General features: G+C 40.6%; 2 protein-coding genes across 2 annotated transcripts in view; one reads left to right on the top strand and one right to left on the bottom strand.

Annotated features, from left to right (window-relative positions):
* DDX43 (DEAD-box helicase 43) overlaps positions 1-19,653 on the top strand; it is a 40,001-nt gene extending 20,348 nt beyond the window's left edge. The window contains exons 8-17 of the mRNA XM_045294327.1: positions 5,148-5,258; positions 5,832-5,973; positions 6,536-6,636; positions 10,270-10,357; positions 12,090-12,217; positions 12,436-12,545; positions 16,149-16,287; positions 16,819-16,906; positions 17,815-17,968; positions 19,368-19,653. Of these exons, the coding sequence (XP_045150262.1) occupies positions 5,148-5,258; positions 5,832-5,973; positions 6,536-6,636; positions 10,270-10,357; positions 12,090-12,217; positions 12,436-12,545; positions 16,149-16,287; positions 16,819-16,906; positions 17,815-17,931 (1,024 nt within the window). The 3' untranslated portion in view covers positions 17,932-17,968; positions 19,368-19,653. The remainder of the gene's footprint in view (positions 1-5,147; positions 5,259-5,831; positions 5,974-6,535; positions 6,637-10,269; positions 10,358-12,089; positions 12,218-12,435; positions 12,546-16,148; positions 16,288-16,818; positions 16,907-17,814; positions 17,969-19,367) is intronic.
* A 3,446-nt stretch (positions 19,654-23,099) lies between these two features.
* The window catches only part of CGAS (cyclic GMP-AMP synthase), an 18,280-nt gene continuing 15,117 nt past the window's right edge, over positions 23,100-26,262 (bottom strand). Inside the window, exons 5-6 of the mRNA XM_013003716.1 lie at positions 24,580-24,622; positions 23,100-23,451 (exon numbers count right to left, since the gene is read on the bottom strand). Of these exons, the coding sequence (XP_012859170.1) occupies positions 23,100-23,451; positions 24,580-24,622 (395 nt within the window). The remainder of the gene's footprint in view (positions 23,452-24,579; positions 24,623-26,262) is intronic.

Below are 26,262 nucleotides of genomic sequence, written 5' to 3'. Positions count from 1 at the left end.
CTCCCCCTCTCCCATGTCCCCCCGGAACTGTCAGTCCCGTTGTTTTCTCCTCCAGATTGTTCATCCAGCCTGTCCTATCCAAAGTGGGCTTTTTCATAGATAGATATTATCCTATCACTGATGCCATTATAGTTCAGGATAGATCTTGAAGTGTTCATTTAATGATGACTATGATGCAAGTGCTTTCTGCTTCTTGTTTCTGGCATAATAAACCATATGATGTCCAGGTCAACTGGCCAGTACTATTCCATTTCCACTCATTAATGCTTCGGATATATATATATATATTTGTTTCATTTCATTTTTGACAACTAATAATTTTCTTAGCTTCATACTTTATGTATTTTACACTCTGATTATTAGTGGATGTTTGAAGCTATTTCTTCTCATTTTGAGTCACAACATCAGCAAATGAAGGCCCCAATTGTACTATCAGCATCATTTAGGTTGAACCTACTTTGAGGTTGTAGCAACTCTTCTCCAGTTATATTTTGAGTGCCTTCCAACTGAGGAAGCCCTTACGGCATAGTGGTTACGCATAGTGGTTACACAGCTTGGGCTGTGAAGCTCAAGCTCAGCAGTTCGAAACCACCAGCTGCTCCGAGGGAGGAAGATGAGGCCTTCTACTTCCATAACAGTTTTGGAAACCTACAGGGACAGTGCTACTCTGACCTGTAGGGTCACCAGGAGCTGTAATTGACTTCATGGCAGTGAGTTTGGTTTGGTTGGTTCCAATATGAGGGACTCATCTCTGGTACTATAGCAGAACATGTTCAGGTGCTAGTCTTAAGCCTTTCAGTGGTTCATCTTCCACAAGTGGTTCACTTGTTCCTCCTTCCTAATCTGAGTCTGAAAGCTCTGTTGAAGCCTGTTCACCGTGAGTGACCCTGCTGGTGTTTGAAGAATCAGTCACATAGCTTCCAGCATCACAACAACACACAGCACAACAAACTGACATGATATATAGATAGACACCAGAAATGTAATTTAAGTTTTCTTTCATCTGTTACATTGGTCAGAAAGAAATGGGTCAATGCTACACAGCAATAAAAAAATGATGATGAATGTATGAAATGTCTTATAATGTGGATGAATCGGAAGGACATTATGCTGAGTGAGAGCTGTTGATCAAAAAAGACAAATACTGTGTGATCTCACTTTTTCAAAAAGACAAATAGATAATCATATAGAAATGAGCAATCCTTGGGTAGTACCACTCTTTGGGAAGAGAAGGAGGGGAAATCTCTCGCTAGACAATGACACTATTTTTGTCACTGAGAAAGGCACTAGCAAGTATTATTGAAGTGTGCAAAGCTTGCCAGATGTTAAAGATGATACTAAAAAGTAAATAAGATTAAGGGACATTATTTGTACATGTTAAGGTATATACATATTTGTGTGTACTGTTAATATAATAAAAATAAGATGATAACAGGAACAGGAAAAATCATGATGTAAAGTCCTGAATAATGGGGAGATTCAGAAGAGGCCAAATAAGCCCTTTCAGGATGCGGGATGATGTAGGAGGTTGGATTATTGCTAGGACTGTTAAGGTAGTATGACAGGCTGCCATCTTTGAGTGAAGCAACACTCTTTTCAATGTTTATCCACTAGAGCAGTGTTTCTCAACCTTCCTAATGCCGCAACCCCTTCATACAGTTCCACATGTTGTGGTGACCCCCAACCATAAAACTATTTTCATTGCTACTTCGTAACTGTAATTTTGCTACTGTTATGAATCAGGTGACCCCTGTGAAAGGGTCGTTCGACCTCCAAAGGGGTCTCAACCCACAAGTTGAGAACCGCTGCTTTAGAGATTTGGTTGCTCTGCACATGCGCCCCTTGTTTCCTAAGAGGGAAATCGAGTTTCTAGCACGGTGTTGACACTTAATGTTCAGAACCAGTTTGAAACTATGCTTTGAACTGAAACCACTACCAGAGGTCACCTTTCAGCTAAATGGCAGATTCATGTAATAACCCAGAACTCCAAGCTCACTGCCACTGAGTCAATTTTGACTATAGTGACCCTATAGGACAGGATAGAACTGCCCCTTTGGATTTCCGAAACTTTAAATCTTTACACGATTAGACAGCCTCTTCTTTCTCTCAGAAAGCAGCTGGTGGGGGGTTTGAACTGCTGACCTTATGGTTAGCCGCTCAGTGCCAAAGCCTGGCAGCAACCAGAGCAACCTTTAATAAAAAGATTCATAAAATAATATCACCTGTGACATTGTTGTTGTTTTTAATTATTTATGAGACTAAATAGTCAACATTCACCCTAAAGCAAAAATGAGGAGGTCCAGGAGGGTTGTGGACTAGGGTAATGAAAATGTACAACCAGAATGGAAAACCGTTAGAATTTTTACACAATGTGGGAGTGCAACCAGTGTCACTGAAAAACATGTATCAGATGAGAACCTAATTTGCTGAGTACTTTTCACCCAAAACACAATAAAATATGTTTTATTACATCGTATACTAAATGAAACCAAGCATTCACTTAGCTAAAGTAGTGGAAAATGCTGCCTTGAGCTTTACACCCTTTAAGGAACTATCTACCTGCAACAAGATGGGAGTATTACCCCTGTGGCCGAGATCACGTGTGCTAATGGGGGAGGGAAAGCCCAGACGAGCACAGGGACAACGGTCACACAGCTCCACGAACGTCACTGGTGCCACTACCCGGCACGTGGCCTGCTTTGCTGCGTCTGTTCTTTGTCTTCTTTTCTGCTGTGTTTAGTCTTGACAGCAACAAAGCTATTTTTTTTTAAATCCATTTCTCAAACAGATAAAAGCAATTGGTCAGGAGGACACAAGAAAATGGACGGGCACATGTGCCATATTGGTGAAAGTCTACATAGACCCCTGTGAGGGGTCACAATAGGAGGTCCAGACCACGCATGAGACTCAAACGCATAAAAAGACGAGGGTTACTGGTCTGTTAGACATGGCCGGAGCGCTTATACATCCTTCAAGCCACTCACTTCTTGGGCTCTGCTTTCAGCCAGACGATCGGCCTACGAGGGGATGAATACCACCAGAGAGGTTTGAGCTCCTTAGAACAGGGGTTAGCAAACTTTTGAGATGGAAGAGCCCACCCTGGCCCTCATAACAATTTAAACATGTTTCCAGAGCCATACATATACAAGGGGGTGCCCCCCCAAAACTGGATTTTCCCCCCCAAAGCTACATATTTAAGTACATTTTTACAAAACAACCTTATAACCTTCAAAGTAATCTCCATTACACTTAATATACATTTGCCAAATCAGAAATTCCATTTTTGGAAACATTTTTCAAACTCATCTGTTTGGATGGCTGACTGCACCTCCCTCAGTATTTTTTGGTTTTGTTTTTAATCGTTTTATTAGTCCCTCTGTTTTTTTATTCGTCTCTTCTATGTTGCCAAATCACTGTCCTTTCATGCCCTTCTGCATTCACAGAAGTAAAAATAAGTTAAAAAAAAAAAAAGAAATAAAAATAAGTTATACGGAGCAAGGTCAGGTGTGTGAGGCAAGAGAGACATGCTGGTTTTTGCCAAAAACTGGTGCACTGAGATGGCTGCGTGAACAGGTACATTGTGGAGGCAAAACAGTCCCCCAGCTGCCACAAATCAAACCTTTTTTGTCACACACTGTTAGACACAATCTTTTCAGAACCTCTAAATAGAAAGCTTGATTAACAGTTTGACCTGTTGGAAGGAACTCCACATGCACTATAAGTCAACATTTTCTTTTTCTTTTTTTTGAGTCAATATTTTCGATCATTCGGGAAGAGAGAAGTTGACAGATATCCAGAATGAGGATTGTCATCAATTGACATTTCACCATTTTTGGAACAAGAAAACCACTCGTACATTTGAGCTTTTCCCATAACCCTGTCCTTGTAAGCTGTGTTCAATATCATAACAGTTTCTGCGGCATTTCCCAGCTGCACGCCATTCTCTTAAAATCAGCCATCACAGAAAACGAGGTTCAAGTGAAACTGTTTTCACGAAAAAATTCACTGTGACCAGCGAGACCCTTCCCAGGTGACAGCAATGATGCACTAACTCAAAGCAAATTGCTCCATGCTCTCCTTGGGAAAAATGCAAAAGCTCCACTCTGCCAAGTGCAATTCCAGGGTTTTTATGGGTACCCTCTTATGATTTTTACAAACAAATGAAATCCTGATTTTAATAATATCCTTTCAATGTTTTCACATTTACTTCAGAGCCACATGTATGTACAAAAATGCTGCCTATGACTCTTGAACCAGTTTGCGGACCCTTGTCTGAGAACAGTCAATAGGAGCTCAAAGGGGCAGCACTTCCCCAGGGAGAAAGCTGAGAAGGCCAGGGATAGAAAAGAACGCAGGAAAATGGGAAATGAGGAAGTAGAAGGAGCGCTGTTACATTGTAGGGGTTTCACCAGGGACACAAAAGGAAAACGATTTAGTTCTGTGAACTTTCATCCAAATCACTAATAAAATTAAAAACGAAGTACAAATTGACAGAAATGCTCTAGCGGCAGGAACAGGCAATACCCACTGAAAGCTTTGAGAGTGGGAACAAAGGGAAGTACAAACGATGTTAGTTGTACATCCAATGGGCCATATTCTCTAAGAGAATGCTCCCCACCAGAAAATAAAGGCCATGTTCATTGAAACTTATTTGGACATGAAGGAGCCCTGGGGACAGAGAGTCGTTAAGTGCTCAGCTGCTAACCCAAAGGTCAGCAATTTGAACTTGTGGCCACTCCAGGGGACAAAGGTGTGGAAGCCTGCTTCCAGAAACACACACAGTCTTGGAAGCTCTGGGAAGCAGTTCTGTGTCCTACAAGCATGCTGCAAATCAGAATTGACTTGATGGCAGTGGGTTTAGTTTTTTAAATCAAGTAATCTCAATTAAATCTTTGAAAATAGCTAAAACATTTTAAGGGGAAGCTTATTGACATTTCTTAATATCAACTACTTAAAATATTTTCTTTTTAGGCATGGTGTATCAGTAATTCGTAAACCAAAGTCTATGTATATTTAGGTAACATTTTGTTATACACCTTACAAGAGGTGTAAAGATGACTGACATTGCTACAAATGTTAAAAGAACTGAACCCATGTGTTTCTGAGGCAGAGGATTTTATATTAATTACTTTGTTTTCTCTCCAAAGAGCTAGAGATAAAAGATTTGGACCTGGCATGCTAGTCCTTACGCCTACTAGAGAATTAGCTGTTCAGGTGGAAGCTGAATGTTCTAAGTATTCATATAAAGGTCTGAAAAGGTAAGCAAGTTCCTTGGCCATTCCTGAACCCATGTTAGATTGTTTTCATCTTTGTAGCTTAATGAATTCTAAAATTCACTGCCATTGAGTCGATTGCTACTCATAGCGATCCCGAGCAGAATTGTCCCTTAAGCTTTCCAAGACTTTAAATCTTTACAGGATCAGATAGCCTCATTTTGCTCACATGGAGTTGCTGGTGGGTTTGAACTGCTGCAGCTGTGGTTAGCAGGTCTGTGTTAGCCCACTATACCACCGGGGCTCCTTGTCCTTTCATACATCCTCCTTCTTTAGAGACTCTGGTTGGCTCAGTGTGGGTCAGATATTTCTCTGTAATCAGGTAATAATGATAGAAAATTTCTCTCTTTGTGGCCCAACCCTGAAGTTGATGGTAACAGATAATTATCAGAAAGGGCCCCGTAGGACCAGAGGTGTCACTTCTCCTCTTTAAGGTTTCTCTTCTGTTGCCCTTTATAGGATTGTATACCCAAAGTGCCTACGCTGGTTGGGATGCTGGGTTGTGAGGGGCTATTTGCATGCATGTGAACTTTGGATATTTTTGTTATTGTCATTAAGTGTATGTATATATGGTGGTGGAGATAGAGATGGACAAATCCAAGACCTTACAAAAGGTGTGGATATCATTATTGCCACTCCTGGACGATTGAATGATCTGCAAATGAATAAGTTCGTCAACCTGAAAAGCGTAACCTATTTGGTAATTATGGGTAGTGGGGCGTGGGGTGCTGGGAGGGAGAAGACCGAGAGTATTAGTATAGCTTTTACTTCTTTAGAATGCCTGTTTGGGGCTCTGGTAATAGTTCCCACTCCCCCTAGCAAGTTAAAATAGGATTTAGAAATATAGTTTACATTTATTTTAGACATTTTGGAAAATGTAGCAAGCACCAAAAATTAAAATCCATTTCAATCATTTGATCATTTTTTTATTAAATAGATTTGTTAACAATAAAGAACACTTTTAAATAAAAATCAACCTATGCTACTTAGAACTATAGATGGCTTAGTTGACTTCTCAAGTTTTTAAAAAATGGAACTTTTCATCAAGAATGGACCTACTGATGAAGTGCTCGTAAGTGTGGGCTTTGGAACTAAAGCAGCTCAGACGCTAACTCTGCTGGTTGCCACCTGTGTGAGCATGAGCATTGGGAAGTTCATTTAATTTCTGCAGCATAGCTAATGGGGAATAAGAAAGCCTGTGTGAACTGTTGTATTCAGAAAGAGAAAACATAATGTAGCCACCTTCTTAATTTTTAATGTAGGTTTTAGATGAAGCAGACAAGATGCTGGACATGGGATTTGAACCCCAGATAATGAAGATTTTATTAGATGTGCGTCCAGACAGGCAGACTATTATGACAAGGTAAGCACAAACGTAATTTTAACTCAGGGCCATTGAATCAATGCTGACTCATAGTGACCCCCTGTGAGTTTCTGAGCCTGTAACTGTTTACAGGAGTAGAAAGTCCAATCTTTCTTGAGTGAAACTGCTGGTGGTTTTCAATTGGGGCCCTTGCACATCGCAGCCCAACTCGTAACCACTATACCACCAGGACTCTAAATACCTAATTATTGTCTGTGAAATAGAAACCAGGGCATGAGCCAATCACAAAAGGACAAATAACGTATGAGACCACAACTATATAAATAAACACCAAGATAAACGTAGACTTCTGCTCTCCTCTTCTACTCTTCTAGTCCAATCTCACAGGGAAGGAGTAACATGCTACTTGGAGCTCATGACCTACATACCGCCCCCTTACTTGTACATCTCAAAACCACTCTAACAGAAGGCCTCTTCTCAACTGGGTCAGGTTCCCATGATGCAAAGAGAACGGAAAGACCAATCAGTTACTGCCATATAACGTGGTCTACCATCATCTCAAATTAACAGTTACTCTTACAAGAGTGGTTAGTGAGCCTTACTGGAAACCCAAGTCAAGAGGTGATAGGGCGAAGGGCACATCAGTCTTAGAGAAGGTGTCTATGCTTAGGTTGATGGGTAAATGGGGCGAGGCAGTATGCCATTGGGGAAAACACTCAACATTAAGTATATAGACACCAAGGGGGAATAAGCTTGGTATTATGTATATAATCGAGCACTTTTGACCTAGTTTGTATTCAACATTTGGTGATCCAGGTTGTTTATTATAGACAACCAGGACTTCAGGCTCTGTCCTTTTGAGGTACACAACATCTCTCATAGACTAGACCAGAGGATCTGATTTTGAACTCCAACACAGTGAATTAGACTTTATCTTTTTTTTTTCCTTAGACTTTCTCTAAAACACACTGGCAGCAGAAGGCTACAGATGACAGTGAAAGCCCAAACCCCATTTACAGGGTCCCCTATCTGGGTTAAAGCTTTAATGAATCCCTTCTATGGACCAGAGATGGGAAAGTCCTTGTCATCAGACAGAATACATCGCAGGGCGGATTACTGCAGTTATGTTTAGGTCCAAATGTGACACCTTATCTTTGATCTCTGTGGTAGTCTGGCTTGACTAGAGAAACAAATCGTGTGTAAGAGATATAAAGCTCTCTTACACACGAGTGTAGAGCAATTGTATATTGAGAAAATATCCCAGCTCAGTCCAGATCAAGTCCATAAGTCCGATATTAACCCATATGTCTGGTACTAGTCCATAAATTCCTGTTTAGACTCACACAACACAAGCAGTGATGCTGAATGCAGGAAGATCACAGGCTAGTGGTGGGTCCAGTGGCAGTGGATGTATCTCAGCCCTGGTGTGGGTCTCCACGTGGCTCCTCCAGCTCCAGGGCTCTGGCTGCCATCAGTATGGCTCCATGTAGCTTGTTAACAGGAATGTCAAGCATAGAGTGTGTGTGTGTCCTGCCCCAGGGATGAACACAGGAGTTCCCAGAATCATCAGGAGAAGGCCAAGCCCACACAGAGGCTTCATTGGATATTACCTGATTGACAGGCTAGACTCCACCCCTTCACTCAAGTTGATAGGCGATTATGTAACTGCCACAATCTCCCTCTTGACCGAATATATAATTGCTCCAGTTTTTAATATTTTCTGCTTTGTTATCAATTGAGGGTTTACTTTGTCTCATTGTGCCATTGTTGTTGGGTTGTTTGTATCCTGTCTTGATTTTGTATGATTTTCTGCAGATGAAAATATGCAGATGTAGGTAAACCTGTAGAGCAGCAGTTCGCAACCTGTGGGTCGCGACCCCTTTGGGGGTTGAATGACCCTTTCACAGGGGTTGCCCGATTCATAGCAGTTGTAAAATTACAGTTATGAAGTAGCAACAAAAATAATTTTATGGGTGGGGGAGTCAGCACAACATGAGGAACTGTATTAAAGGGTCGCAGCATTTGGAAGGTTGAGAACCACTGCTATAGAGACAACAACTAGATTAATAGATTCAAAGGACTGTGCCAAGATAGTCTGGCAGGAATTGGGGAGCTTACGAGACAAGGAAGAAAAATGCCCTGTAATTGATGGTGATAATGGCTGCACCACTGCTATGCATGTGATTGAAGTACTGAAATGTATCCCATGTGAATAGTATGACTGTGAAATTGTTACAAAGAAACTAATTTTTAAAAATCAATGGAATACAATTCTATTCTTCTTGGTTGCTTTCTGATGTTTTCAAGTGTTGGTTGAAAGTATTTGAGATCCTTAGTGAAAGCTAACTTGTCATCACTTGGTTTAGTATCTGAGTGTGGTAGTATGACAATAATTGCTCTATTCTTGACTAATGGGTTTCCTAAATTACAGAAAAAATTCTTTTCTTTTTTATTATTATAAATAAATCATTTTATTGGGGGCTATTACAGCTCTTATAACGGTCCATACATCATTTGTATCAAGCACATTTGGGCATATGTTGCCTTCCTCATTTTCAAAATATTTTCCTTCTGTTTGAGCCCTTGATATCAACACCTCTTTTTTTCTCCTCCCACCCTCATGGACTCCTGATAAATTATAAATTATTATTATTATTTTCATATCTTACACCGCCTGCTATCTCCCTTTGTCCACGTTATTGTTGTTTGTCCCCTTGGGGAGGGGGAGATACAATTCTTATAGAAGCACCTAAAGGAATTCCTTACGGGGAGATTGTGTGTCATGGAAGAGTCTAACATTGAAATCAGTGAGGATCACCTTTACTTGGACACATTTGAGTACTGCATACGTTTTTGCCCAAGATAAAACTGAGGAAGCAATGATTGTTGTTTGGATGCTGACGGATCCTTAAAGACTGACTTTCTCCTGAACCTACACCCTTGTGTTTGTCAGCATTAGAAACAATAGTGATAAGCAAACTGCCTGCCCTGGAGTCAGTTCTGACTCAGAGCAACCCTACAGGACAGGGTAGAATTGCCCCTGTGAGTTTCCCAGACTGTAACTCTTTATGGGAGTGGAAAGCTTTGTCGTCCACAGAGCCCCTGGTGGTTTCAAACTGCCGACTATGCAATTGTGGAAATATACCAAGTTCCCACACCTGGAGTTCTAAATAGTCTTTCAAGAACAGTGAAGTTAAATTACAAAGGCATTTTTATCAACTTTATTATGCTGTATAAGTTTGAAGAAACATTTTTTCTGTCTATGAATTTGCACAGATTTTTAATCACATCTGAAGGATATTTAATTGACAATTGACATACACGTGATTTTGTCTGTTGTATGAAGCTTGGTAAGTTAGGAGTCAGAGAGAAAACAAATCTAACACTAGAATTCCTTCTACTATCTCTCCATATATTATATGATTCCTTCATCTATTGTTTATTCAACCTCTGTCTACTTATTTAAAACATTTCATCCAGTAGCTTCATTGTACTTGAACAATTCTTGGTGGAATTTAAATTGTATGTAACATCTACCTACTGAAAAGATAAGAAGTACTACGACTTGTCTTTCATGAATGATTGGTTTGTAGAACACAGAAGGAACCTTTGAGTGAACATGGTTCATGTGCAATACATTTTTAATGTGTGTGCATCTTGCTTGCTTTCCAGTGCAACCTGGCCACCTGGTGTCCGTCGACTTGCAGAGTCTTATTTGAGAGACCCCATGATTGTATACGTTGGCACCTTGGATCTAGTTGTAAGTTTATTTGTTTGGTTTTCAAAAACACTCCTTAAGGACATTTTAAACACCACCGGTTTTGACATGTGTGCTGTGGCCACTCACCAATTTTAAAACAAATCCTAGGTGCATGTAATTCTATCTAAAAGATGGTGTGTATAACCACAGTACTATTAACTATTAACTCACCTTAAAACATTTAGTATGCTTTAGTAACATCAAATGTCCAATCAGTGTTCATATTTTTCTAATACAGTAGCTCTGCATCAGTCGAAGGGAATTCTGCATATTTGCTTGTTATGTCTCTTACTCTCTAATCTGCAGATCTCCCACGTTGTGTGTGCGTGTCTGTTGACTGGGGTTGAATCTGTTGTTGTCTATACAGTTATCCTGGATTTTGCTGATGCCCATACGGCTTTTGAGTATGCTTTTTATTCCTAAATTTTCTGTAAATGGTAATTAGATATAGAAACTTGATTAAATCCTGGGTTTTAATTTGTTTTCTTTTTACAAAAATTCTCCATGGGTAATGATGTTTCCTTGTTTTGCATCATTTCAAAAGGAATATAAGTCCGACCTTCTCTGTGATGGTAAAATCTTAACATCAGTGGGTTCGGATGTTTCCAGTCTACCCTCTATATGTTAAGTCCTGAGGGCCTTTGACCTAATGGGGATCATTGTCTAACTCCATGATATTATTGATTGCAGTTGTGGTCAGCTGCTATTGAGTTGATCCCACTCATAGCAGCTCTGTGTACAACAGAAGGAAACCCTGTACCGGTCCTGTGCCAGCCTCAAAACAGTTGTTATGTTGAAGCCTATCGTTGCAGCCACCGTGTCATCTATTTCCTTGTGGGTCTTCCTATTTTGTGCGGACCTTCTACTTTACCAGATACTTAATTGACTCAATAGCAGTGAGTGTGGCCACTTCACCCGGTATGATGTCCTTCTCCAGGTGTGCTCTCTCCTCATAGCATGTCTCACGGATATGAGATGAAGTCTGACCATCCGCATTTCTAAGGAGCATTCTGGTTGTACTTCTTTCAAGTCAAAAATTCATATGTACTAGTTCTTTTTGTGGTGTTCCTTAGTTATCGTCCTCGTTCACATGTATACGAGGCAGTGAACATATGATGACTTGGGTCAGGCACACCTTGGTCCTCAAAGGGACAGCTTTGCTTTTTAACACTTTAAAGGGGTTTCTCCAATGTAATTTGATTTCCTGACTACCACTGCCTTGAGGATTGAGTGTGGATCCTAGTAAAATGAAATCCGCGACTAAAGTTTTTCACTGGGGGTTTCAAGATTTCATCAGGGGTTGCCAAATAAAATCCGTCCTCTAATTCTTCCTGCCAAGTATAATCCTTTCCTCTTACACTATTATAGAAGTACTATTTTATCTAAAGAGACAACATTTTATTTCTTTATGATTTAAAGAATGGTACCAATGTTATGTAATTAAATTGCTAAAATAATAATTGTGTTGAGACTGTATCATGAACTGATTGTCTTCTTTCGTTGGAAGGACAATATCCCAAACTCAAGATTATAGTTTTGATAAGCCTGGCTGTATCCTGTGGTTATTATCTTTTTCTGTAGTAGCCAGTTTCTTTCAAGACCTCTGCCTTTTGACCTGTTAAGTTTATTAAAACCTTCTCCAGTGATAGAAATAAGAGGTAATCTGGGGCTGGGGCTGGTATATGTGATTCCTGCCTCAATAGTAATGTATCCTAATTTTTTAATCTCTTAGGCTGTAAGTACTGTGAAGCAAAATATAATTGTTACCACAGAGGAAGAAAAGCGCAGTCATATTCAGATTTTCCTAGAGAGCATGTCTCCCAAGGACAAAGTCATTGTGTTTGTCAGCAGAAAGGCAGTGTAGGTATTTTTCCTTTGATTCTGTTACAATCATTAATCAAATTGAATTTGTTTGGGATGACTTATGTCTGTATACTGATTATAACTCGATATACAAATGGTGATGGGTGTGTCTGTTGCAGCATTTGTAATTCAGACTCTTGGCACTAGAACTAAAACTAGTGAGTCAGTGATGGCCCTTGAACAGCACGTAGGTCACTGGCTTTCTTTTGCTTCAGTGCTGATCACTTATCAAGTGACCTGATCCTCCACCGCCTGTCAGTCGAGTCTCTTCATGGCAACAGGGAACAGAGCGATCGAGAGAAAGCGCTGGAGAACTTTAAAACAGGTGCGTTTGTGTAATCACTGTCCATTGCAGCTTACAAATCTGTCCAGTACCTGGACTTGGCCAAGGGACAAATCCATTTCTAAGATCTGTCCTCAGCTTTGCAGATCCCCGAGTTAGAGCTCTGTTTATGAGACTCAAACTAGCCACGCTCACAAAAGACACGTGTTCACAGGAGGACCACGGTCTTTTCAGGGAGGAGCCCTCTAGTCCTTTACCTGGGAAGCATATCCCTTTGTGATGCGATACCTGGGAGATGAGAGTACTCCAAAACCTGCTTGGTAAGCAAGGAAGCTGAGAGAAGGCAATCTACTGCTCAAGGAATGTTTCCTCCAGGAATTACCCCTTCACTGCAGCAGTAACCAGGGCCACCCTCACCTCAGTGTTTTGATTGAAGCATATCATAGATGCTGACTGTATCTTTTTTATGTTTTTATTAAGGTAAAACTGACAGATACACAACTATACATATTTAAAATACACAGTTTGGGTTTGACATGTCCATGCATCTATGAAACTCACTACAATCAAGATAGTCATTTCTATCACCCTAAAAATGTCCTGGTGTTTTAGTTCTTTATTTAAGCATTATTAATATTTTTGAATGATATAACAAGGCCTATCTAAAGCACAACATTTATTTTAAAATATGTCTCTGGGTGGTGTTATAAATTAGAAAATGTACGTGTATATTTTTCTTTTTTTAAGAACTCAGTTTTGATTTTATAACCCGAATGTGCTTGTGAATTCAATTGTTGGTTTCGTAATGTGTCCTTGAGAATTAGGTTGTTTTCACGTCATAAGGAATTAATGTCATAAGGATTCATCATGATGGGGTTTTGTATGTGTTTATTAACCTTAGCATCTAGATCTCGTGCTAGAGCTTAAATTCTGAGCACCCGGTGTGCAGCAGGCTGTGGGTGACAGTCCCGGTGTTTTCTTCTATCCCTCATTCTCCCCACCGCCCACTGGCAGCCCTGGTTCTATAGTTTCTCACTTGCTTTTACTTTAATTTCTACCTTTAGCTACTCTTTATTTATTTATTTATTTATTTTTATAATAAATTTATTGGGGGCTCGTACAACTCATCACAATCCATATATCCATCCATTGTCAAGCACATTTGTACATTTGCTGTCATCATTTTTTTTAATTTAATCATTTTATTGGGGGCTCGTACAACTCATCACAATCCATACATCCATCCATTGTGTCGAGCACATTTGTACATTGGTTGCCATCATCATTCTCAAAACATTTGCTTTCTACTTGAGCCCTTGGTATCAGCTCCTCATTTTTTTCCCACCATCCACAACCCCATCCCTCATGAACCCTTGATAATTTATAAATTATTATTATTTTGTCATATCTTGCACTGCCCAACATCTCCCTTCACCCACTCTTCTGTTCTCCATCCCCCAGGGAGGAAGTTATATGTAGATTCTTGTTATTGGTTCCCCCTTTCTACCCCACCTTCTTCCACCCTCTTGGTATTGCCACTCTCCGCACTGGTCCTGAAGGGATCATCTGTCCTGGATTCCCTGTGTTTCCAGTTCTAGCTGTGCCAGTGTGCATCCTCTGGTCTAGCCAGATTTGTAAGATAGGATTGGGATCATGATTGGGGGGGTGGGGGAGGAAGCATTTAGGAACTAGAGGAAAGTTGTGTGTTTCATCGTTGCTACACTGCACCCTGACTGGCTTGTTGCCTCCCCGATACCCCTCTGTATACTCTTTGTTTTTTATCCCATCTTTCTCATATGACTTTTTCTTTTTGTACCTTCTTTGGATTGAGTGTTTTTGTGATTCCATTTCCTCTTATTATCTTATTAGTGATACTTTGCTTTTTTCCTTAATGGTGGTTTTGATGTCTGTGGTATATATCTTTAACTTATCACAGTCTACTTTAATATTTATTATTGATTTTCAACATTTTGATTATGATATACCCACGTGTTTTTTTCTGCATAGAGTTTACTGAAGTCCTTGGAACTATAAAACTGTAATTTGTATCATATTTGGAAAAGTGTTGGTCCTTGTTTCTCCCAATCTTTCTCCTGTTCCCTCGCTCTGGGAGGAACTCTCCTCATTGCATATTTACTGGGCTGCTTGGTGTTGTCTGACAGCTCACTGGTGTTCGGTTTATTATTTTCAGTCCTTTTTCTTTTACTTTTTAGTTTTTTTATTGGTCTGCTTCAAATTCGAATAATGATCTTTTTCTTCTGCATAATCTCTTCATCTCACCCGTTGTATTTTTCATCCTAAACATTGTTTGTTGTAATTTCCAGAAGTTTGACTTCTGTCTTGTCTCTCATGCTTTTTCTCCCTCTTTGAGCATATGGAATATAGCTATGGTATCTGCCCTGGTGGCACTGCGGATTACATGTTAGGCTGCTAACCCGGAGGTCGGTTGTTTAAACCCACCAGCCTTTCTGTGGGAGAAAGATGAGGCTGTGTACCCTGGTAAAGAGTTGCAGTCTCAGTAACTGGATTAGTGGTTCCTTGGGGTGTGGCAGGGAGGTTGGGGGTAAATGCGGAACTAATAGCAGTGAGTACAAGAATGAAGAAAACCTTCTAAAACTGATGGTGGTGGTGATTGTACAACTCTTCTTGATGTGATTGAACAATTGGATTGTAAGATACGTGAATTATATGCCAGTAAAACTGTTGGGGGGGAAATAATTGCAGTCTCAGAGAGAATGTGGGGGGATTAGGGAGTCAATATATGTGAGCACAAGAAGGAAGAAAAGGTTCGAAAGGCGATGATGGCGGTGATGGTACAGCCCTTCTTGATGCGACTGCACTATTGGGTTGTATGTTAACTGTGGCTCAGTACAAATGTTTAAAATGTTCAGCAGTGCACGGAACAGCTCTCCTGTGCCCTGAAGGGTTGCCATGGGTCAGACTCTATTTGATGACGTTGAGTTTAGATATTGGGTTTTTATTATTGGTGTAATTTCTGATTTTTTTTCCTCTTAGTTACAAATCATATTTTTGTTTCCTTTTTTTCTTTTTGGTGGTTTGCATGCCCCCACATGTGAATTTTATCTGTGTGTGCCAGAATTTTTCATATTTCCTTACGACTTTGGGGGGCTTCGTTTGGATTACTTGAAAACAGCACTCATGATGACTCTTATTTTCTCACAATAGAGAGCATCCAAATAATCCCAGATCTCCAGATAAAATGTGAATGTCCCGGACGGCTCTGGCATTCTGCTCTTTCCTAACTGACTCACGGTCCCTAGGGTGTTTTTTCATTTTGAGTAACTGGTCCCCCTTCCACTTTCTTCTCCAAAACCATGTTGAGCCAGGACTATTCTAGTCTTTTAAATAGTAGCTTTTTAGCATTAAGTTATATATTAGTTCTTGAAATTTTTGAGGTTTGGGGGCCATTTGCTAAATTACAATATCTGTTGTGTCATAAATGACCAGTAGTTTAGGGGGAAAAGGACACTAAGTATTCCTTTCCCATATTTGGTATCTTAGTGAGCATGTTAATCTAAGCAATAAGGTTTCATCTGATTAAAGAAGGGTAAATCTATTTTTCATAGCTGTTTTAGGTTGGTTTATACTAGAATATATCTATCAGCACTTGGCTTTTCTCTTTAGGTAAAGTGAGAATACTGATTGCTACTGACTTAGCCTCTCGAGGGCTTGATGTCCATGACGTCACCCATGTCTATAATTATGATTTTCCTCGGAACATTGAAGAATATATCCACAGAGTAGGGCGCACTGGAAGAGCAGGGTGAGTAAGCACAGTCTACCCTTAACAGTGGACTTCCAATCCTTCCCATTACTTACCTTACACACTGCCCTGGCTGGGGAAACCCATGTTGTTCTCTTGTTCTGGGAATTGTCTACTTCTCTCCAGAGCCTCTGTGAGCTGCTCGATCCCTGTCCAACTGCTCTGCTTGATTCAGCCAGATTCCTCCACGATTAGCTTCACGGAGGAGATTCTGAGTCCACTCATTACTTCAATCCCATTGTGTCAGCATATTGAGCTGCCCCCACAGCTGTCCTGAACATTGTGAACAACTTCTCTGAGTTAGCACGCATCCGAGAGAGGACTGTCCTTTCCCCCCTGCTGTTTTATACAGTTCCACAACATTTGCTTTCCAAATGGGTTTATGTGACCTTCATTCTTAATACATAATAAATATTTGGATTTGTGTGAGCGAGTTGAACTTTTTGCTGCTGCTGTGTTGCTCACTAAATCATAAGGCCAGAGGTAAGACAGACGGGTGACATGCATTGTTTTCTTTGCTCCCACCTCAAGGAGAAGCGGTGTGTCAATTACTCTCATCACCAGGAATGACTGGAGGGTTGCCACTGAGTTGATTAATATTCTGGAACGAGCAAACCAGGTGAGGCTGCGGCACTCTCACTTCTGCAATGGCTCATCGACTTGCTTCTGCCGGTGACGGGGCCGTCACCGCAGAAAAGCTCCCTGCCCTCACGGCGCGAGCGTCCTGCCTCTCGGGAAAGACTGATCCCGAACAGTGACACGTGCTGTGAGGGCCGTGGCCTGGCAAGGGTGAGGAGCTGTCGGAGCCTATTGCTAGACAGTTGAATCTGAGCAAATACCTTGCTGGGGGAGGCCTAGGTGAAGTGGAGGTAGGAGCCCTGGAAGGTGGGGAGAACACAGCAGGCAGAGGGAACCAGCAGGCCCAAGCAGGGAGACTGCGCGTACCGGGCACTGGCAGCAACTGCAGAGCTGGACAAGCAAGAGCGTAACGTAGTGATTGGTGCTTTTAAGATCGGTCTGATTTTTTTTAAGATCATTTTATCGGGGGCTCTTACAGTTCTTAATAACAATCCATACACCAATTGTATCAAGCATACTTGTATATATGTTGCCATCATTCATTTTCTAAATATTTACTTTGTACTTGAGCCCTCGGTATCAGCCCTTTTTCCCTCCCTTTCCTGCCCTCCTGAACCCTTGATAAAGTATAATTATCATTTTCATATCTTACACCCACACTTCTTTTGTTTGGCCCGAGGTGGTGGAGGGGCGTGTGGCAGGTGGTGTTATGTGTAGATCATTGGGATTGATTCTCCCTTCCTGTCCCCATGATTTTATAACCTGAAGATGGATTCAAGAATTAACACGCAAGGCAACAAGTTTCACTCTCTCTGACAGACATAAAACGTCATCGGGTAGTTATATAGCTTTCTCGGGCTGAAGGAATTTGGAGGCACATTAACTTACTGTGTAATGATGGTAAAAGAAAATACTCAGAATCTTTATCAACACATTTAATGATTTCAGAATGTTCCAGAGGATCTTGTGTCAATGGCTGAGCGATATAAGGCAAATAAACAGAAAAAGGAAATGGAAAAAAAATTAGGAAGACCTCCAGGAAAACCCCAGAAGTTTTATTATTAATGTGGTACCATTGAAAAGTGGCACCAGACCACTAGAGGTAAAACTTAAATAACTAGCTCAGAGACTCAAGTGTCTGCTTTCTCTCCATTTTATTTATTTATTTATTTATTCGCTCTCACCGTTTTGTTGATCTGCTTCATTCCATCAATCTGGGAATTGTTTCTCAACAAATGTTCTTCTTAAAATATCTTATTTAGGTTTAAGAGTTATTTAGTTTAGTATAAATTTAGAGTTGAGAGTAAACTCAAATTGTACCAAAAATTAGAGTCGGGAGAGGTATAATTGGTATAACCTCTTTAGAAAATAATTAGATAACCTATTGCACGTACATCTAATCTTTTATCAGGAATTGCTCTGCTAGGAATATTGCACATACAGATTTGTAAGGGCAATTTTTGTAGCAGCAAAAGACAACCACCTAAATGTCCCGCAGGTGAAAACAGTGAGTAAAGGGGCTAATTTAACGAAAGGTGTGAAATCCTTACCCACGAAACAAACAACCCCGATGACCAGAGACTGCAAAGTTACTGATAATTTGGATAAATCAGTGACAACTTGGTGGTGAGAGCACATCCGAGGCAGAGACAGGGTAGAAAGCTGGAAGACTCCGCTGTGACTTAAAGTCCTGGGAAAATGACTTCATAAGTGTAATGGGGTGGGGGGGGGAGTCAGAACCAATTGTTTTTCTATTACTTCTTAAGAGAAAAATGAGTTCAGTTCTCCAACGTTTCAGTGTTTGCAGAGGAATGTGGAACAAGCTTGGTGTTATCACTGTAGTGAACTAGAAGCTCCCAGGAAGGCTCAGTTCTACCCTGGCCAGGACTGAGCCGCAGGCAGAGGCTGATTTGAAAAGCGTCCAAGAATAGCTGAAATCCAATGGATCTAGCAATTATTCCACTCATAGCAATAGTACCCGAACATGTTAGTTATAGATGTAAACCACGACCTCGTGACCCAGTGTGGGCAACACTGAGGACGCCATTTCAAGCCACACTTGATCACCGAGCTACTGAATTGTAAGATGGGCTTATAGCTCAATAACATTACACAGTAAATCATACTAGTGTTTGACTGAAATGCTGAATTAAGTTGAAAAGGGGAAAAAAGGATTTGACTAGAATTTAAAAATAGTACTTGAACTTAAATACATAAAAGAAATAAGACTAGTCAGCTGAAGAGAATTGGTATGTTGTGAGATTTGACAAGATTAATCACATAATGCCTCTTGAGATAAGAGAAAATATTAATAGGAAAGTTCCTGGTCTGCTTTGTATGTATTTAGTACATACATATGAATATGTGCAAATTAGGCTCCTTAATTTTAAAAATCTAACAGCAGTTGTGTCTATATCTAATATTTACCCTTTGAAAGTTTTACTTAAAAATCAAAAAATGACAGAAACTGAAATATACATTTTGTCCTACTTATTTTTCAGGATTCAAGATTTTTATAAGATAATTTGTTATTTAAGTCATGGACATATTGGCAACATGCTGGCAGTATGAAGAGATTTGACTGATTCTTAAAATAATAGTGTTTAAAATGTAGAATTCAATATTTTATACTTTCTTTAATAAAATCAAAAGTGTTTAGAGTGAAACATTTTTTAATGGATGTATAACAAAGTGTTTATTTCATTTCAACCTTTTTACGGAGAAAACCCAAAAAGTAAAATAGTCTCCTGTAATACTGTATTGTTCTTGTTCAGATGTTGTTGGGGAAGTGAGATAGTTACTGTTACCAAATAAATACTCGTTTCTATGATAAACAAGTCTTTTTGTGTTTCTGTATGACCCTTTAATTTTTTTATCATTTTAGTGGGGGCTTATACAGCTCTCATCATAACCCATCCATACATCCGTTGTGTCAAGCACATTTATACACATTGCCATCACCATTTTCAAAACATTTTCTTTCTACTTGAACCCTTGATATCCTTATCCCCCCCACCCCACCCTCCTGTTTTCTAAATCATTGTATTTTCTTAAATGATTACACTTCATCTACTTATGTCAAAGAAACTTTGAAACAGTAAAATATTTATTTTTCAGGCTCAAAATAAACAAAAGCTGCTTTTCTTTCAACTTGTAGCTAGAGTTACATGCGAAAATAAATCCTAGGAACACAAACCATCTTGACCATGAAAGCTTGGTCACATTCACCCTCATCTTTCCCTGAATGCTCATGGAAAAATTGAATTAAAAGATAATGGAATTTTTCCACAAACTTTTTGAAGTCCCTCTTTTTATGATGTCTACTTACATTTTTTCAGAATTGCCTCTGTGTGTTTATGGGTATGTGTAGTAAGTTTAGTCCCTCACCACCTCACCTGACATTGCGCATTCGTGCAGTAATAGCTTCCTGTCATTAGCAACAAGGAGATTAAAACTAGAACCCAGCAGAGAGGAAATAAAGGTAAAACCACACAAGGATTAGAAAACATTTCACGGAAAACCCAAAGCTGCTCCTTTTCAGTAAGACCAGATAGAAAGGTTTCTGTGAGGTCAGATGGGAGGAGTGGTGGAGGAATAGCTCCCCATGCCTTGGGAGTACTGAGACAGCCCAGAGAGTCATGTGTAAGTAAGCTTGTCACAAATCCTGTCAGCCAATCTGAAAATTCACAGAACTGACCACGTTAGCTTTGCCTAAATTGCTAAAATCAACTCAGGCAGTCACAAGGAACGCAATATACTGAGAGCAGTATATAATACAGTATATACTGGGGGCAGTATATAATACAACATACTCATTAATGGACTGTTGTTATAAAGCTTCAGTCAACAGTAGACTATCCGTAGTTAAGCGTTAGTGGAGCCAAGTTACACGGCTCTAGTGAACTAATGGACAACAAAAACATCAACGAAACGGCTCCACCACCCCGAGCCCAGAAGAGAGCAGCGTTTCCCTAATCTAAGCACCCGGGAGTTGCAAAAGCAGACACCTGCGCTTTGCCCTGGATTAGGCGCTGGAGTCGAATTTTCTCTGCCAGGGGGGTGCCAAGTGGTTCTTTTTCAGAAAAGGCACAGTAGACGATACAGTATTATAGGTTTGGAAGCCTATGAACTAGATGGTGTCTGGTGACCACCACCAACTGCTCTCAAAAGGATCACATGGAAGGCCCTGGATTCAGTGAAAATATGTGGAACAGAACTTCATAAAAGAGAGCAGGCTTACTGGCCAGATAGACTAGTGGGAAATCCAATACTAAGACCCTGAACCTTCTGGTCTGGAACTGATTAGGAAAATCAACCAGTGAGAGAAGGGCAGCGTTTACTGAAAGGCAGAGTTCTGAGTGTTAGCAAAGATGGGGGGATGGAAGCAGGAAGCACAGGAGGAAATGGGATTGAGGGCATTGCAGCGACAGGAATCTGAATGTGTAGGAAGTGTTGAATGTAAAACTATGGCTTGCTCTGCAAACCTTCACTTACTTCACAATAAAATGTTTTGGTTTTTCTTAAGTTATATGTATCTTTTTTATTGTGTGTGGGGTTAACACCCCAACTCCCTTGTTATTCAGTGATCAAACCACACCCTTAGTGTTTATATGAATTTTCGGAAAAGTTACCAAAAAACAATTAAGATAAAATAAATGATGTACTTTAACTCTGGTGATGTAGTGGTTACATATTAGGCTGCCAATGGTTACAAATGGTCTGCAGTTCAAAACCACCAGCCACTTCTTGGGAGAATGACAAGGTTTTCTACCTTGTCTTCTCCCGTGAAGAGTCAGTCTCAGAAACCCACAGGGGCAGTTCTACCCTCACCTACAGGGTCGCTAGAATTGGCAGTGAGTTGAGTTTATCCTGTATCTTTATAAAACTGCATTCTGGGAGCAGAGACAGCTTAGAACTTATTTTCTTCCTTACTCTTTTATATATCAAAGCATTTAGAACAGAACATTGCTTCCAAATATATTTGTTCAACAGAGTCTGCTACTATCATTGTTCCTTGCAACCGTCTGAGTGTTAGGCGCCATCAAGTTGGTTCCAACTCATAGACAACAGAATGAACCACCACCCAGTCCTGCCCCATTCTCACAATTCTTGTTTGAGCTTTCTTGCAGCCACTATGGACACCCACCATGTCCAGGGCCTTCCTCTTTTTTTGCTGCCCCTCCATTTTGCCAAGCATGTGTCCTTCTCCAGGGACTGGTCCCTCCTGATAACATGTCCAAATTATGTGAGGTGCAGTCTTGCCATCCTTGTCTCTGAGGAGCATTCTGGCTGTACTTCTTCCAGGACAAAGGTGCTTGTTGTTTGGTAGTCCCTGGTACTTTCAATAATCTCCGCCAGCACCATGATTCAAATGTATGGCTTTTCCCCCAACCTTCCTTATTCAATGTCTAACTTTCACACATATATGAGGCAACTGAAAATACGATGGCTTGGGTCAGGCACACCTTAGTCCTTAAAGTAACATCCTTGCTTTTCAGCACTTCAAAGAGGTCTTGGGCAGCAGGTTTACCAATGCAATGGTAGGAAGTGTAGATGAGTTTAATTAAACAAATCCATATTGGTCCTTTTCAAATTCCAATCTGGTACAATTTTTGGATTTTACATACTGCTTGGACTTCTCGAAGGAGTCTTGGCTGTGAAGCCAATAAGCGTTGGTTTGCTAACTTTAAGGTTGGTGGTTCGAACTCATCAGCGGCTCTGCGGAAGAAAGACAGGCTGTCTGCTCTGTAAAGATGTTGTCTCAGAAACCTGAAGGAGCAGTTGTACTCTGTCCAATAGGGTCACTGAATTAGGATTGACTTCATGGCAGCGGATTTGGAGTCTGGTTTTTTGTCGTTGGGGTTTTTTGACGGTTCATAGTTGATGCAATTTGTGAACAAATGCTAACCTGAAGGTTGATGATCTGAACCTACCCAGCAGGTCTGCTGCAGAAAGGCCTGGGGCACTTGAACTGCTTCAGGAAAGGTGAGAGGGGAGATAGCCTTGGACGCAGTTCTGCTCTGTAACACGTCTGCAGGCGTCAGGATTGACTCACAGCAACGAGTTTTAGCTTCTCATTCGTTGATGAATCTCTTTCTCAGGTAATCAACATATTAAGACAAATAGAGAATAATAATTTATATTCCTATCAGTCCATCATTGCAGTGACAATTTAAAACATTTTAATTATTAAAAGTCACTCTATAGCTAAAATCCTTTTTAAAGTTATAATTTCAATATTCCCCAAAAACTGGAAATCCGTTGTCTCTTTCATATTCAATTTGCCTTAGCAGAAATTCTTTATTTGCTTTTTCAATTTTGTCTGGCGAGAAGAGATTGAACCCAGGAATGAAGTAATGGGTCAGGTGCTCTGTCTGGAGGCACTGAAGGAAGTGTGACACACAGTTCTCAAAGCACTGCTCCAGGTCCTTGAAGCGCCACTGGCTGTCACAGGGGTCCTGGGCACAAATGTGAAAGAAGGCCGTTTTCACGTGGTAAGAACAGAATTTGTCCAGTTCTCTTCGGTTTTCAAACTTTTTTTTCAGCTGTTGTAAAAGATACTTCATTAGTTTTAAACACTCTTTCCTGTTGAATAAAACAAAAACAAAACTGAATTTATTTTTACTTATTTTAAACCAAAATATTTAAGCATCTTACAGGGGGAAAAAACATATTAAAACACTAAAGATATACAAATAAATATAAAGTCACCCTAAACCTCTTTTTTTTTTAAATACATGCTTTCAAGTTTCAAAATCCACAACAAAAAAAATCTTGTGTTCCCAGCTTCAGGAAGTCTCCTAAGTGCCTGTACTCTGATGTGAGGTTGTCAGTAATAACTAGGTGATTTCCTCATTTTGTAATCAAATGTAATAAAAATTTAGAAGAATCCTTTAAAAAAAATTTTTTTAAGAATCCTTAAATCTAAAAAAAAAAAAAAAAGGTCTTGTGTTCCTGCATCACGTTTCCAGTTTCTACTGACATAATTTAACTACATAAATTTAGAATTTTTGGTATTCCTCCAGCTCTTCAGTACTTTAGAAAGACCTGGTATGAATTTGTATTAAATGATGTGCGTTCCTGGACTGCAAATACAGTCAGCTCTTAGCATTCATAAGGGGTTGGTTCCACGACCCTCTCTCCCGCCATTCCAAAATCCAGATGTTCAAGTCCCGGAGAGGAAATGGTGTAGTGTTTGCATATAAACTACACCCCTCTTTCCATATACTTTAAATCACTGCCGGGTGACTTATAACTAATATAATGCAGATGCTATGGCTCCCTCTTGCCTTTCAGGAACTGTTGTGACCACTTAACTGTTTCCCACCCCACCCCCAAGTCCCCCAACCCAGAGTACTTTCAATCTGGGTTGGTTGAATCATAAGATGTGAAACCCACAGATACGGAGAGCAGATTATATATATTTATGTTATTCTGTTTTGATAATATTTAATGCTCCTAAAACTTATTTGGGCTCATTAAACCCAAATCCACTGCCATCGAGTTGACCCTGACTCTGTAGAGGATTTCCAAGGCTGTGAATCTGTACCAGGGCAGATAGCCTCGTTTTTTTCTCCTCAGATCAGTTAGCGGGTTTGAACCACCAACCCTGCAGTTTGCCATCCACTGGCTACTTGACAGCGCCATTTGGGCTACTTTTAGACTTATTAGGAATATCGCTTTCTTCAAGCCTGCACACAAAAAAACCTGTACCTATCGATCATTTTTGCATTTTCAGACTGGTCAATGTTAGAAACTAAAATTGAGTGATTTTTTTCATCTCAGTTCTTTATGATGCATATACTGCCAGGAAAAAGAATTACCCATCTCTCAGTGTTGGTTCAGAGTCCTGGTGGCATATTGGGTTATGCGTTGGGCTACTAACCACCCCATCAGCAGTTTGAAACCACCCACCTCTCTGAGGGAGAAAGATGAGGCTTTCTGCTTCCATAAAGATTTCTAGCCTCGGAAACCCACAGGGGCGCTCGACGCCTGGCCTACAGGCTTGATTCGAGTCACAGTTGACTTAAGGGCAAGAAGTGGAGGGTTGGTTCCAGCTTGGCCCGTCAGTCCGTCCCTGGCCTTCAGTGCAGCTAAACCATCCCAAAGAAAGAAGCCAAGAAGAGTTATCCTATGGCCTCTTCCCACTAGGCATTACCTTTAGGCGAGCAGACTACTAACACGCTGTTATGGGTGATGTTCATAGCCTCTCTATCCTGCCTAATTATTATCCAGGCCCTCCCTTCTTACAGCATTCTGCCCTTAACTCCCGTGGACATGACTTCTTTTGTCTGATGCTCATCTGCCAGGGGTCAGCAAACTGCGGCGCGAGAGGTCTACACAGCTCTTTTGGCAAGCACATGTGGCTGTCAAGTAAAACTGAAATGTTTTAAAGGATATTATTCAGATAAGGGTGATTTCATTTGTTTGTAAAAACATATTTATGGCTTTCAAATCATTTTTAAATTGTTATGAGGGACAGGATTGGCTCTTCTGGCTCAACAGGTTGCCAACCCCTGCACTAGACCAGCCCAGTCCTGGGCTGTTCCCCAGGACCCCACCCAATCCTGGGTCCGTCCCTAGGCCGGGCATTGTGAGGAACAGAGGGATTTCTCTTAAGTTGTCTCCCCAAAATGTATGCCAGATTTAGCTTGAAAATAATTGTTCACTAAGCAGCAAAAGTAGGTCAGAGGTTATTCTCCCTAACATCAGCCATCAAGAGTGGATTGGGAGTCATTCTCACTGAGAGGTATCAGCTGTCTAGATCAAGCTGCTTATCCCACAACAAATAGGGCCCATTCCTTTTTGTTATTTTCCCTCGAAGCAGTGCCCATAGGCAAGCCCGGGACCACTCTAAGATGACTAAGCTTAGGCTACTATCTTGCCACACATGTCCCCCTATTCCCTCCTCTTACTATTGCACATTCACCCCTAGGTCATCCCCCTCCTATTGATTGTATTGCCTATGCTACTACCCCTCCCGGTGACTTAGGTTATTGTCCGCTATCAGGGGACTTGCATGCCTCCCAGAATAGTAGTTGTCGGTTTTATTGTATGAGACACCAGAATGATCAAACCTGTTCAAGGATGAATTGTACTGCCCTTCTCTGTGACGCATAATGCTGTGATGTATCCCCCTAAAGTAATATGATGCGTGGTTAGCAATAAATAAGGAGACTCCCTGGTTCTCGAGAGGGTGGCTGGAGAAGGTGACTAAGGAGGACGAAGCAGCGGCTTCTTCTCTGACGGCTAAGTCCCCTCCACGAGGACCATCAAGCGGGGCTGAGGTGAGCGATGTTACCATGAATTGCGTCTGACTCCATTACTTGACTCCATCCTTTAACTCTCATGCTCTCTATGACTTTACTATAATCTCTACTTATTATCGCTGTACAA

Source organism: Echinops telfairi, unplaced genomic scaffold, assembly GCF_000313985.2.
Source record: "Echinops telfairi isolate 266 unplaced genomic scaffold, ASM31398v2 ScPeMD7_3533;HRSCAF=4204_0, whole genome shotgun sequence".
Classification (NCBI taxonomy): domain Eukaryota; kingdom Metazoa; phylum Chordata; class Mammalia; order Afrosoricida; family Tenrecidae; genus Echinops; species Echinops telfairi.
Note: the sequence above shows the minus strand (reverse complement) of the source record. Positions and strands in the feature narration are given on the sequence as shown.